The sequence below is a fragment of the Pelodiscus sinensis genome, chromosome 1 (assembly GCF_049634645.1).
Source record: "Pelodiscus sinensis isolate JC-2024 chromosome 1, ASM4963464v1, whole genome shotgun sequence".
Taxonomy (NCBI): domain Eukaryota; kingdom Metazoa; phylum Chordata; order Testudines; family Trionychidae; genus Pelodiscus; species Pelodiscus sinensis.
In genome coordinates, this window is record NC_134711.1 from 103426331 (window position 1) to 103439547 (window position 13217).

The following is a 13217-nucleotide window of genomic DNA, read 5'->3' on the forward strand; positions in this document are numbered from 1 at the left end:
TCATAATCGTCTCCTAACTTGATATACAATACCTTTGTATTATCTGCAGGTGTTGCTATCTCACTGCTCATCCCCTTTTCCAGCTCATTAATAAGTATATGGAACAACACTGGTCCTAGGATGGAACCATGTGTCTTCCTATCATTAACGTGAATATTCTCTTGGCCACTTTGCAAGATGATTGTTTTTCTGCAAGATTGCTCTTTGTATTTTAAGAAGAAAAAGTGCATATAAAGAGGGAGAAAAATGAATATTGAAGATTTCCCTTTAGCTCCCCACTAGGAAGTACATATTTGGTTTTTTTTGGAAACCGGTGAGAGCCCTAGCAAAACCTCTGCAATGCTAAATCAGTGGAGCTACTTATTAACCTCAGGCTTGGGAAACTGGCAACCTGAGCTTTCGTTCCCTTTTTATACATTTTCTTCATTATTAATCAGTAGCTGTGGAAAGGCCTTAAAATGGTCTTCAAGCTGTGTCCAATCTGTCATTGTCTGAAAGTGGAATTTCATTAATTCAGACACAAACTGTAGAGCTTGGAAAGCTTGTTTCAAATGCACCCATATTTCTTACTCACCAGAAATCGATCCACCTCAGCCTTCTTTGTTTGCTTGGTACTGCATAGCTGGCAACTTTAAGTATTGATTGTACTCTCCCTCCACTTTCAGTATTCACTGCTTGAAGATGGAGAGTCTCAAACTTTGCTGTATTTTCACAAGGGAACCAACAGAATCAGAACCCACTAAATTTTCTGACAGGCACTTTCCTTTGAAAGTTTATTGGGGATCCAGCGTATATTATTATAATAATTTGGTCCTGGGTTGGTATATCAAAATATGACCTTATTGTACCCCAAAATGAAAAACTGGACACATTCTTGAATTTGATGTGTTTTTATTGGGAAATTGTTTGCACTCAGATTATGGTGTTGATATCCCAGATGCCATAGTTTGTCTATCACACAAATGAGGCCATGCAAAAACATATCATAGGCTGGGAGAGATAAAGGAATCATTTTTAGCATGGAATCCCAGCAGAGGCTGCTGAATCTCCTCGAGCATGTGCAATCACACATTCTATCAAGTGTCTGCCATGCAAGTGCTGTTCAAGATCTCTCTAAGCTAGGCTGATAGATATGAAGTAATCAGCTACATCTGGAGTACAGCTGCTCTAGTGGCCAACTTGCATAGATGAGCAGAAAGCATTGACAGTAAACTACATCTGCCCTATTTCCAAATTTGATTGATGATTATTCAGGTTCCAGTTGACCAGAAAAATAATGAGTTATTGTCAGGTGTCCTTTGCTTTTCAGGGGGGAGAATTTATTTTCACTGAGCTTGGTTGTCTCAGTGGACATTTCTCTCTTTCCATGCCTTTCACTTTCACTGTCTTCCCATCTATTTTTCTCGCTCATATTTTTGACAGTTTATCCTTCGGCTTAAAATAATATGAAATTGAATGATCAGTATATATCTACTATTATGTCATTCTGCAATGTAGCCATCTGTCATTCTAACTCCACTATGTTTTCTCTCAGTTTTTTTACACATATTTTCTATCTTCTTCTCCATCCCTTCCTCCTTCCCATTTTTCTTCTTTATGCATTTTTCATATATCTGCTCTTCCACCAAAATAGCCAGTTATTATTGCTCATGATACCAATACAGTTCAACTTGCATTTGCAACCTGCAGCCATGCTCATCTTTAATGACAGGCTGTGGCCTGAGGAAGTTTCAAGTCCCAACATTGCAGAAGGTTGTTTGGATCAAGCCACTATGAACATTGGATTCTGTTACCATAATTCCCTGTGGGCTTCCATATTATAGGTATAAGTGGCTACCGTCTGCTTCAGTAAAACAAATTAGGTGCAGCCCTTGGGGTCCTGGCAGATTGTCAGTACAATTCTCTCTTTTTCTCTAGTATGGGTGTCCAAATCCCAGAGGGAATATAATCTTCTTTGTATTCTTGCTTATTTCATGTCTAAATACTAATGCTAATACTCTGCAGCACACAGTGAGTTTTTATCTAAGAATCTTTACGAAAACAATTAGCTAATCCTCATAACACTCTTGTGAGCTCAGGAAATACGATGATCCCCACTGTGGAGAGGCGTGGTGACAGAGATATAGAAATGACATATCCAAGGTCACACAAACAATCAGTGGCAGATCTATGAGCAAAATCAGGAACACCAGATACTATTCTATACTCCAAACAGTGGCTGCTGCTTCCTTTTGTTTCCAATCCTCATGTTTATCAAAAGAGCACGATTTTTCAGGGTAAGTCTCTCTGTCTCCATTGTAGTCTTTGATTTGGAGTTCTATTCTGAGCAGAATATTATGTTTATATTCAGGGAATTTCTTTTACATCTTCCTTTAAAAGGTGACAAAATAAAAAGCTGCGCCTTACTGAGCAGATGTATTAGCAATAAGATGAGTTGCCTGTTGCCTTGCTATGCTGGAAACACAAGGTGGGGGAAGTACTATCTTGTATTGGACCAAGTTTTGTTGGTGAAAGATGCTTTTGAGAGACACAGAGCTCTTCTTCAGGTCCTTCTTCTTGTTACACTGTCAGACTAGATTGCCATCTGGAAGCAAAATATACCAGGTGCCTGTTGCTATAATGTATTGGACGCTATAGCAGGAGATGGGATATCCAGCTGCACACCCGATGTACAGCTAACCATTGTCACCAGAACAGACTGCCTGCTATCTGGGCATAATGACTTGGTAGTCAGTTAGTGGCAGAAGCTGACTCTGGTGTGGTGTGAATGGATCCCTGGCCTGATAGACAACTACTTATTGCTCAAAAAGACAGGCTGCTCTAGTTGCACAAAGGACCACCAGACGGACACTGTGGAGTGAGTGGATGCTCTGCCATGTTGGTAGGTTGGAGTGTACACTCTATGCGGTACTCTCTCTCATTAGAAAGGATGAAAAATGTACCTCCCCACCACCACCACTTCTGTGGGGGGAAAGATTCATGAGTACTAGGAACTCTTTTTTTTTTTTTTTTTTTTTTTAATTTAAAGGTGCTGAAATCACACAATTTGGCATCACAGTCCCTCCGTAAATTCCAGGGCTCCCAGCCTTTAATGTAGCTCATTAGTCATGCATACATGCAGCTAGCATAATAATTAGAACTATAGAAGGCAGCATAATAGGTTGCTGCTCAAACTAATGAGAGATAAAAATGAGAGATTTCTCAGTTTAGGCAAACAGTTGTGACAATGAAACAGTAAAGGAAAAAGCATAATTGGGGAGTAGGGATTCTTCCAAACCTTGGAGCTGATTTCCTAAAAAATGTGTTTCATGTTCTGAGGGAGAAACTTCTCTTTTCACTTCAGCTACGGGGTGCTATACAAGGGTAAGAAAACCTAGCACTCAGTGGAATTCCAGTTTGGGTGGCATTGTAGAACTCCCATCAGCCTTGATCTAGCAAGATTAAAATTAGCCTAGGAACAGCTTCACAATCTCCAAGCATATTTCCCAACTGCAGTGTCTACATCCAAAGTGAGAGAGCGCTGCTGTCCTGAAGGGTTTGTGCTCTAAAGAGCTCAGACAGACAAAATCCAGGAAGGGAAACAGCAGCCCAGAGAGGTAAGGTGACTTTTCCAAAGTCAGTGGCAGGATCAGGATTAGAATCCAGGTCTCCAATCTGAAGAGCTCCACGTTGACCTTGGCAGTGGTTGCTTAGCTCAAGGAAAAACACTGCTTGCTGGGAACTATAGTCTGTGGTAAATATTTCTATGAATAGAACCACTGCTTATGCAGCTGGAGTCAAAGGGATTTTCATCATTGGTTTTTTATAGGAGCAGGAATAAGTGATCAAAGAGATCTGGGCTAGTTTTGAGCTGTTGGCAAGGAGCCAGTGAAACCCTCAGATGGTAAAGTTGGGGTGCCCATAATTTGGTTGCTTTTGTTGGTGACTTGTCAGTGCCCATGGTTCAGGTCTCCTTGGGGTTTCCAGCTTTGTCCTTTTTATATGACTACCTTTTGAGAAATCTAAATTTTGGACAAATCACTGACATCCCCATAGAATCAATAGTAATAGTTGATTGGACTGACTCACAGAGAAGCTGCCTCTAATTCAGAAGAAAGAAAATGCATTCAAGGGAGGGAGAAAGAAGAGGCAGGGTTTTTTTTAGCATTGAAATAATGTTATTTTTCAAAATCTCATATTCTCAGATGTTTTATATTCCTGAAGAGGGTTTTGTTTTGTTTTGTTTTTGTTTGAAAAATACCCAGAATTCTAAGAGCTTCCAGAATTCTAAGAGCTTCCTGGAATATAAAATTTCATCATTTTTTCATCCTTTGGTTTGTATGTCTGATTCCTTTTTGTGTGCTGCCCCAAACTGTGAAATAGACTAAGTGTCATATAGCTGCCAAATAACCCTTTGGGCACACAAAAGTCTCCATTCGCATTAATGCAAAACTTGGTGCATGAAAAGTTTAAACAATCTGAGTGTGTCCTGCTATTTTTACATGCTCATTGCCTCACTCTCATGGCTTTCAGCAACATATCCAGCTTGCTTTGGCATTCATCAGTATCTCTCAGCAGTGAAAGGGCCTGAAGCTATGGGACTTACTGGGATAAAAGATATGCCATCAGCAAATGTTTACACTCATTACCATTCCAAGCAGTGAAAGAGCTCCCTTTCTGTCTTTCTCTTGCTTGCTTTCTTCTTCACTTCCTTCCTTCTTCTCCTTTCTTCCTCTCTCCATCTCTTCCTCTCTTTTTTCTTGGCACAGAAGCCTTGAAGGCAGCTCCTTGAACTGTGGATCACTGATAAAAGCAGAGTCTGTGTCCTTAGTTCACAACACAGATATAATCTATGGGCAGATGCTGCAAGCATAAGAGAAATGCACACAGCTCTTTAACAAATATTCTTCCCCTAGTTTCATTATATCACAAGCAAATTATTTCCTGTTACATTGCCATTTACTAATCTTTTATACTAGGTAGCGGCAGCCTACCTGTCAAGCTACTGGTCATGGTTGTTGAGCAGTATCCCATGGTTATGTGAACACAGCAAGTAAAACCTGAGAACAACACATTGCCCTGGGTCCATACATGCAACCTCCCTTGACATTAACGAGAATCCCTGTGGAGCTTCAAAGTCAGGGATGTTGTGGCATATATCCTGTTGGATGCTTGGTGGGGCTTCAGGACTTCTCTGGGTCTTTACTTTTCTTCCTTCCTCTACCAATCATAGAATGTGTCTTGCACATATGGCTGGAAGAGCTCCAGCAGTGTTGCCAACACTAACAATTTTAACACAAGTCTTACAATATGTGGTGTTTTTTAAAAGCCCCAGCTCCTGTAGTCAGGTGATTATATAAAAATCTTAGCTTTCATTTTAAAATAAAAGTTTCTAACGGTAACCAAGTATGTCAAAGGCTAGTCAATCCGTGCCTTTATTTCTGCCCCCCCCCCACCATCACACCCAGCGAGCATGAGAGTCTGACCCGCCTCAAGTCCTTCTCGTTGTCGTTTTTGTAGATAACTTCTCTCCAGGGCTAGCCTGGCCCGAGCGTGTGTCCCGGGCTATTTTGCCCCATCTCAGGCATTGGGGAGAGGGGGTCTGGACCCGCCCTCACTTGCGGATCCCAGCGCAGGGCACTAAGGACACGGACCTGCTTTGGCCCGGTTCGGCTGGTGGAGGCTATGAGGATGCCCTGCCCTGGGCTGTATCCTCTCCCCTTACCTATCTTCCCCTCTTCCTGGGCCCCCGGTAGTTTAAAACTCCCCATGAGTGCATCTCCGGTTGGCCTCTTCCCCACTTTCCGCTTCCCCCCCTAGAAGCAAAGCCTCTTGCTTTTAAACCCTGGTGCCGGGGCGTTACATCACACTCAGGCTCTGCCCTTTCGCTCCCTGCTTCACCCTCTCCTCGCTCCCTTGCTGCCCAGGAGCACACCGTGCATGCTCCCTCCAGACCTTGCCGCGCCCCGTACGCAGCTGGCATTGGGTGGTTTGAGGGGCGGGGCCGCTGTGTCCCGTCCCACATGGCCTGAGGAGACGCCGCACCGGCTCCCTCCCTGCTGCGCTGCGTCCCATACAGAGCCATTGCTGGAGGCTCTTCAGTGCGGGGCCGCTGCGCCCCGTCACACTAACTTTTATGATTTTAAAAATAAGCCTGAAAATGTGACCTTTTCACACCTTAGGGTGTGTCTAGACTACAGGGTTTTGTTCACAAAAGTGGGCTTTTGTCGACAAAACTATACCTGCATCTACACTACTGCCGAGTTCTGTTGATAGTAGGTCGACAGAACGTAGCAGTTTTGTCGACGGCGGTAAACCTCATTCTACGAGGAATAACACCTTTTTTTTGATAGTACTCTGTTGAAAAAAGTCGCTATTGCATGCAAACTGCTTTTTTGAAAGCGAGCATCTAGATTCTGTTTTGAAAAAGCAGCTTGCTTTCCCGACAGTACTGGTTGAAGTCTAAATGCTCTTTTTCGACAGAGGTTTTGTCGACAGTATCTGTCTACAAAGCCTCTGTCGAAAAAGATGTGCAGTCTAGACATACCCTGAGTGTCACCATAAAGGGTTAGATACTAGAATGTGAAGAAAAGGAATCTCAAATTACTATTATTGTTGTTCAATTTTAAAGCTATTTTTTTTCCATTTTCAGGACCTTACTCCTGATTTTTGAATACTTAAGGCTGTTGATACTTCTCCTATGACTGGCTTTCTGTTGTGATTAGTATGCCTGGACAGGCAGAGCAATTTGCTTCAAATTCTTGTTTGACTCCTTGTGTCCTATAATCCCGAGACTGCAAATTTCATGAAAACACCTCCTTACTCCCAGTATTATACCACTGAGCATTCAATCCAGGCTGAATGTAGGAAGTGGAATGGTGCCCAGAAATTAAAATGGTATAAATGAATTTTTTAAAATGGCTGTTCAAAGTTTTCCTTTTTTTGATGCTATCATACAGTTTCAATATGATTAAAAGGGCATTTTTTCCTGGGGAAAAATGCCTGTGACAAGCAGCCCCTGTCCGTGGTGAGTCCCAGCACCCTGCGGGGACCCCTACAGACAGGGACTGCTGGACCTGGCGCAAGCTGAGACCGAGCAAGCCTTTCAGTCCCAGATCGTGCCAGTCCTGGACCTACCCCCACTGTGGCCCTGAAGTTTAAATGTTGTAGGAGCCAGGGTGCCTGCATGCCTGGCTCCTACCACATTTAGACTGCAGAGGCAGCAGTTGGGGGAGAAAGGGGGCTCTTATAGACTAATCATATACTCAATACAGATATCTGCTTCTTAACATCCTTAGTGTGAATAACTGATTTTTTTTTTTTTTTTTGGTTTGCTGCCTGTTCTAAAAAAAAAAAAATTGTTGCGAATTGAACCAAAACAATGTTTTCTTTATTTTTTCAGTGAACTAAACAATTGAAAAAAAATGTGGATACAACTAAATGTTTCATTTTCCCCCAAAATTGTGTTTTAAAGATTTTAAAAACTTATAAAAAGTCTTTTTAAAAGTTCAAGTAAATTTCCAATGAAAATTGTTTCAAATACAAAAAAGGAAAGTTTTCTTTTGCAAAATTCATGATACAAAATGCCCATTATGGGGAGGATTTTATATACTTTTTTCAACAGAAACTATTTTGATTGTCCAAAATTTGCATTTTGAATAAAAAAAATTCAACATTTTTGCTGAAGTCTGTTAATGACACTTCAGTTGGATTCACTTAAAATAGTTGGGGCCGTACCTGGCCCACCCTTTGGCCCCTTTCTGTTGCTCTAGTGAAGCAAGGAGAGTGTAAAGTGGACCTACTAGGGCAATTTAAGGGTTTCTCTGATAAGCAAAAAAATAAAATAAAATCACCATCTAACAGAGAAATGGTGTAACCGTCTTCATACTCCCTCCCTTGACTCCCCTGCATAGTGTATGTGTTGGTACAGAGCTGGAGAAGAGGGCGGGTCTGGGCTTCTGCTACATTACAACAAACCCTAGGCAGATTAATAGCCTCTAGGGAAGAGCAAAAGCATGGCAAGCCGTCCCCTCTGCCATTCTGTCTGGTGAGTATAGTTTAACTAACTTGAGGATCAAGCCCTTTATTTATTAATTTTTACCTTACTGATGCCATTGACTTCTCTACTGGGGTTCATGTCCCACAGTGATCGGGGTCTTTAAGGGAATGCTGCTGTGCCATGGGTATGTTCAAGTTAGAACTACATGTAAGTGAGTAGGCACCTGCCTCTCATCTGCACGAAGCTCTTCATAACAGCTCCAGTGATTATAGCGTGTCAGGTGTAAACACATTCGCGATGGCCAGTGCACAGCTGATGCGCAGAGTCTGTGGCTTCCTCTTTGCAAATATTGCATTAATTAAATGGGAAAGCGCCAGGAGCCTACTGTTCACACAGAGCACTTTGCAGAGCTGGCAGTGTTGTATGAGGGGCAGGCAGTACACACTGGGCTGGCTGGCTCCCCTGGCATCTCCCCATCAGTGCTGTGCAGGAGAGAGAGAGAGAGAGAGAAAGAGAGCAAGCGAGAAAGCGCGTACATGCCCACTGTGTGGAGGCAGTACGTATCCACAACAGCAGTGCAGTGACTCTTCCATCCCAATTATCATTATCACTGGAGACAGCTTAACAGATTACTGCAGAAGGCAGGCTGAGACCACATTAAAAAGTCTGATAGGAAATGAGGGTCCCCACTTAGCATGCTGAAATGAAGGACTTGAGTCCAGTCTGTACCAGCGTGAATCAGATCCAGATCGCTTCAATATGCCTGGGACAGGCACATAAAAAAGTGGCTTATCAGATACCATATAACCGATGCATCTTTCCCGCACTTCCACTTCTTCAACAGATGTGGGGGGTTGAGACTATAAAGGTTTTACATAACTTGCCATTGTTCTGTGAGCTCAGGGCTTCCTGGCAAGGGGTCAGCTCTCACACTACTAGCATTTAGACCCTTTGGTCACATCAGATTTCTGTAGCCAGGAAGCTAGTATAGGACTCAGTTATTGAGGTGGCATAGTTTCTGTGTGGTTCCCTAAGCTGACTTGCTGTTATGCAACTCAAGTTACTTGTCTAGTGTAGAATTAGGAGGAGGTGGAGGATGAAAATGAGAGTCACAAAGCTGCAGAACTGTGGGCTGAACAGTGGGGAAAAGATTAATAAAATACAATTCAAAGCAGCTTCCCAACTTGTTAAATGTGGAGAGGCTTTAATCTTTAATCTCTGTAATAAGGAGAGGAATGTAGCAGTTGTAAATAGACACAGGCAGTGCTAACTAGCAGGGTCTGAATACACAGAGTAACATTTTCAAACCCGGCTGCCTAAAATTATGCTTGTAAATTCATGTTTAGACATCTGGGTGGGATTTTCAAATGAGCCTAAGGCTTAGTGTACAGTTTATGTACCAGTCTAACATTCATTTAGGGGTGTTTAAAAGTGATATACACTTTTAGCAGTACAGCTCCCGATGTGGGCTGTTGTTTTGGCATAAAGGTGCATGATATTGATATGTCTTTCCTCTTCTCATGTGAGAATAAGGCCTTGTCTACAAAACACTGCAGTAGTGCTGCTGTAGCACTTCAGAGAAGTCACTGAGGAGAGTATTCTCCTGTCGGGGAAAGTAATCCAAAGGGTACTAGCAAGGTCAATCGGAGAATCTGTGGACAGCTATCCCAACTCTTCTATCTCCAATGCTTTTAGCAAATTTTAGTTTAAGTCTGCACATTTTCTTCTGCTTGCTTGGCGTCTGAGTGGATTTTACAAATTACAAGGCTTGTCTGATTGAGGGGAAGTAACTATAACTTTACCTTAGTGGAAGGGAAGAGACAGACTGGTCTATTCAGAGTGCCCATTGTATCATTCATGAGGGTCTGCCCCATGTTTACCAATTACAGTCCAGGGCCGATCTATACTAAACATATGCATTGGCAGAGCCATCTTTCTCAGGTGTGTGAAAAATCTGCACCCCTACAAGGTGTAACTGTGCCCACCCCTGGTATAGACAGCAACAGGTTGATGGAAGAATTCTTAAACTGCAACCTTGCAGGGAGATGGATTAACTAGGCTGATGAGAGAACTCCTCCCATCACAGTAGTTAGTTGTTTACACTTGCTGCAACTATGCTGCTGTATCAGTTTAAGTGTAGACTTACCTTGGAGTTAGGCCTGGTCTACACTAAACAATTAGGTCAGTTTAACTACATTAATCGGGATGTAAAAATCCATACCCTCAAGCATTGTAACCACATCATCTTAACCCTCTTGACAGCCTCGGTAAAATGTATATGGAAGTGCTGCAGTTTAATTCATTCTGCAGGGTGCCAAGGGAGGTGAAGTGAAAATTGGATGCAAAAGGTTTGGGGATTTCATGGTCTGATTCTTTTTTTCCTGAAGTTGGTTCCCCCCTTTTGCTTCAGTAAGCAAGAAATAGGAGAGAGGTCCAACATACTCTGAGCCAGACTAAGCAGCTGTAAAACAGTGTTGCTTTATTGACTTCAGTAGCACTATGCAGATGGATTGCCAGACAGTCCAGTTTAATGATCCAGGCAGAGTAAAAGCTCATACCCAGCAATCAGACTCAGAACTCTCAAGTGCTAGTGAAGCACACTAACCAAAGGGCCACCTGACCAACTCCTGGCTTGGAGGCTGATATTTAGTCTGCGATTTCAACGTAAGTTTTTTTTTCTTATAAAAGAGAAGAAGAGACGATGCATTAGATGAAGAGTAGTGCCTACTGGTTAAAACGGAGTTGGACAGTCATGGCTGTTGAGTTCTGTTCCCAATCCTGCCACTGCTTGCTGGGCAAGAAGCTTTACTGTGATGTGCCTCAGTTTCTTCATATGTATATTGGGTATAATATATACAGTACTATATTTTACAGTGGCATTGTGAGGATTAAGTAATCTTTGCAGAGAGGTTGTCAGTGAAAAATTATATACAAGAGTAGTTCAAGTGTCATGCTGTTTGGAGTGACTCATGACCATGAGCATCAACTTCAGGGCAGACATCCGAAAAGCAGGGCAGATATCCCCAACTGATTGCATGCTCTGTAATTAGATTTCACGGATCCAGAAACAAATGTAAGTATAGTTTCCCCAAGTATAGTCTTATAACAGTCACAAACAGTGCCCTTCGGCACTGCAGCCTAACTTGCCAGCCAGTGCGATAAATGGTGACTTACACTAAAAATCACAAAATGTTCAGATGCTTCTAGTTCCAATAGACCAGTCACTTACCCTAGATCAATTGTATGTTAGATCTCACACCAAAGTCTTCTAGATAATCCTGTAATTAACTAAAATTTTATTAACTAGGACAAAAGAAGTAAGAGTGTTCTTTACCAGTCAGGGAAAGCAAGCTCTATACACACCTGAGTTCCAGTGTGTGATTCAAAAGATGACAGAGCTGTAGTGATCTGTCAGTTAAAGTGTCTCAGGACTAAGTCATGACAAGCAGCATGGGAATCTTTTTGCTTATGTTCAGGCATCTTTGTGCCTCAGAATCCAGACAGTAGGAAAGAGAATCAGTTTCTCCTTGTTAGGGATTTTGCCTCCCCCACTCCAGAGTTCAGACTGATGAGTTCATGAACAGGCCTCTCCTTCCTAGAGGGAGTTAGAAAAGTAGTTAACATTGCCTCTGGCCTTTGATGCTATGCAATACCTCATTTGCCATCAGTGGATCATCTTGTGTGTAGGACAAGTACTTTACCTTATTGTTTCTTTTCCTGTTTGGTGAGTTACATAATTACAGAGGTTTACAATGTCAACACTCAATATAACTTTATAGTATGGGCTGCAGCCAAAGACCTTACTTATAATGGTAGAGATCAAAACATGCTGAATCCTTCAAGCATTTTATAAAACCAAACCATATTCTTAGTAACTTAACAGCTAACATCTATTTTGATGATGCCAACACACAGGTAAGTCTGGTTTGCAGCTATACATTTGGCTTGAGACCTTGGTATGAGCTGGCACTTGGTCTGCCAGCATCACACCATGTACTTTTCCTAACTCCCAAACTCCACTTATTCATAATCTTGCTAGGCTATAATATGAACTTGATTTAGCTGTAAAAAACACATGCACTTTTATAGCACTATAAAAATAATTAATAGTATACCACTGGAACCTTTAATTAAGCCCATACTGTAGTTTCCTCACCCAATGCTAACTATGTAGTCCATACCCTTTGGTGACAAAACCCTTGGGTGAGTATGGCCCAACGCTACAGTGGATGAATTCTGTGTTTGAACTTGGATTACATTTTAATTGTTACACAGGCGCTGTTATGAACAAAAAAGGAGAAACACGTGCAGAATGGAGGTGAGGGGGGAGAGAAATAAAAGAGCTTTCTCTCCTCCTTCTAGAATCGCTCTCACATTCGGAGAAAGGCAAAGACTTGCAATGAAACAGGTAACAAGGGAGGTGTGCGTGTACACCTTTTCTCCAGCTCTCCGCTGAGTCATGACCTTGTTTCTTCAGGAATTGCCTGCTGTTTTCTTTATTTTCTAAGCAACTCCTGAGACAATTACTTGCCTGCCAATCAGCCAGCCAATCAGATAGGAAAGGGCCTGAGTTGGAGATGCACTTCCTGATCCTTTCCTCTTACTATTTTTCTTTCCTGGCTCACCATGGAGAGGACGGGGGGGAAAAAAGGCTTCTCTTACCTGCCTGAGCACCTGATTGAATGTTATGTGTACTGTATTTGGATATTATATTTTTGTCATTGTTATCATTTTGGCAGAACCCAAGAAGAAGAAAAAGGAAGGCAAGAAGCAGGAGAAGATGCTAGATTAATAGAAGCCATGCTGGGCAGCAGGAGAAAGGGACATCAGCAAGTGTAATGGGTTAACAGTTTCATTTACATCTAGGCAATTTACCCTAAAATTATTTATAGTTTAATTGTACAATAGAAGAAACACACACACACACACACAATCCTTTTTTTAAAAGTTTACTCTAGTATTTTTAATGTATAACCCTAACAACATTTTAGAGGACTGCAATAAAGAACTGTAATTTCATTCAGAAAATTATTTCTATTGTATGTTGAACAATGTAGAGTATTTTAAGGCATGTTTTTCTCAAATCATATTTTAGTGGTTGATCCAGACAAGTTACTCCATGCAGGCAGAGCTCTGAGCCTGTGGAAGTCAGTGGAGCGGTGTGTGAGAGCAGGCATCTGCTCACATGCAATAATGTGTAGGATTGAGGCCTTAGATCTGAAACAAAGGAGACTTTTTT

The 13217-nt window shown here is 41.9% G+C and overlaps 1 protein-coding gene across 4 annotated transcripts in view; it reads left to right on the plus strand.

Moving 5' to 3' along the window:
• PTN (pleiotrophin) overlaps positions 1–13009 on the plus strand; it is a 104949-nt gene extending 91940 nt beyond the window's left edge. For 3 of the 4 annotated variants that reach the window (XM_075940134.1, XM_075940122.1, XM_075940124.1), the window contains one exon: positions 12718–13009. In XM_075940134.1, the coding sequence (XP_075796249.1) occupies positions 12718–12770 (53 nt within the window). In that variant the 3' untranslated portion in view covers positions 12771–13009. Of the gene's footprint in view, positions 1–12340; positions 12387–12717 lie in introns of all 4 variants that reach the window. The other variant, XM_075940138.1, reaches the window with a different exon arrangement.
• The last annotated feature ends 208 nt before the right edge of the window (positions 13010–13217 follow it).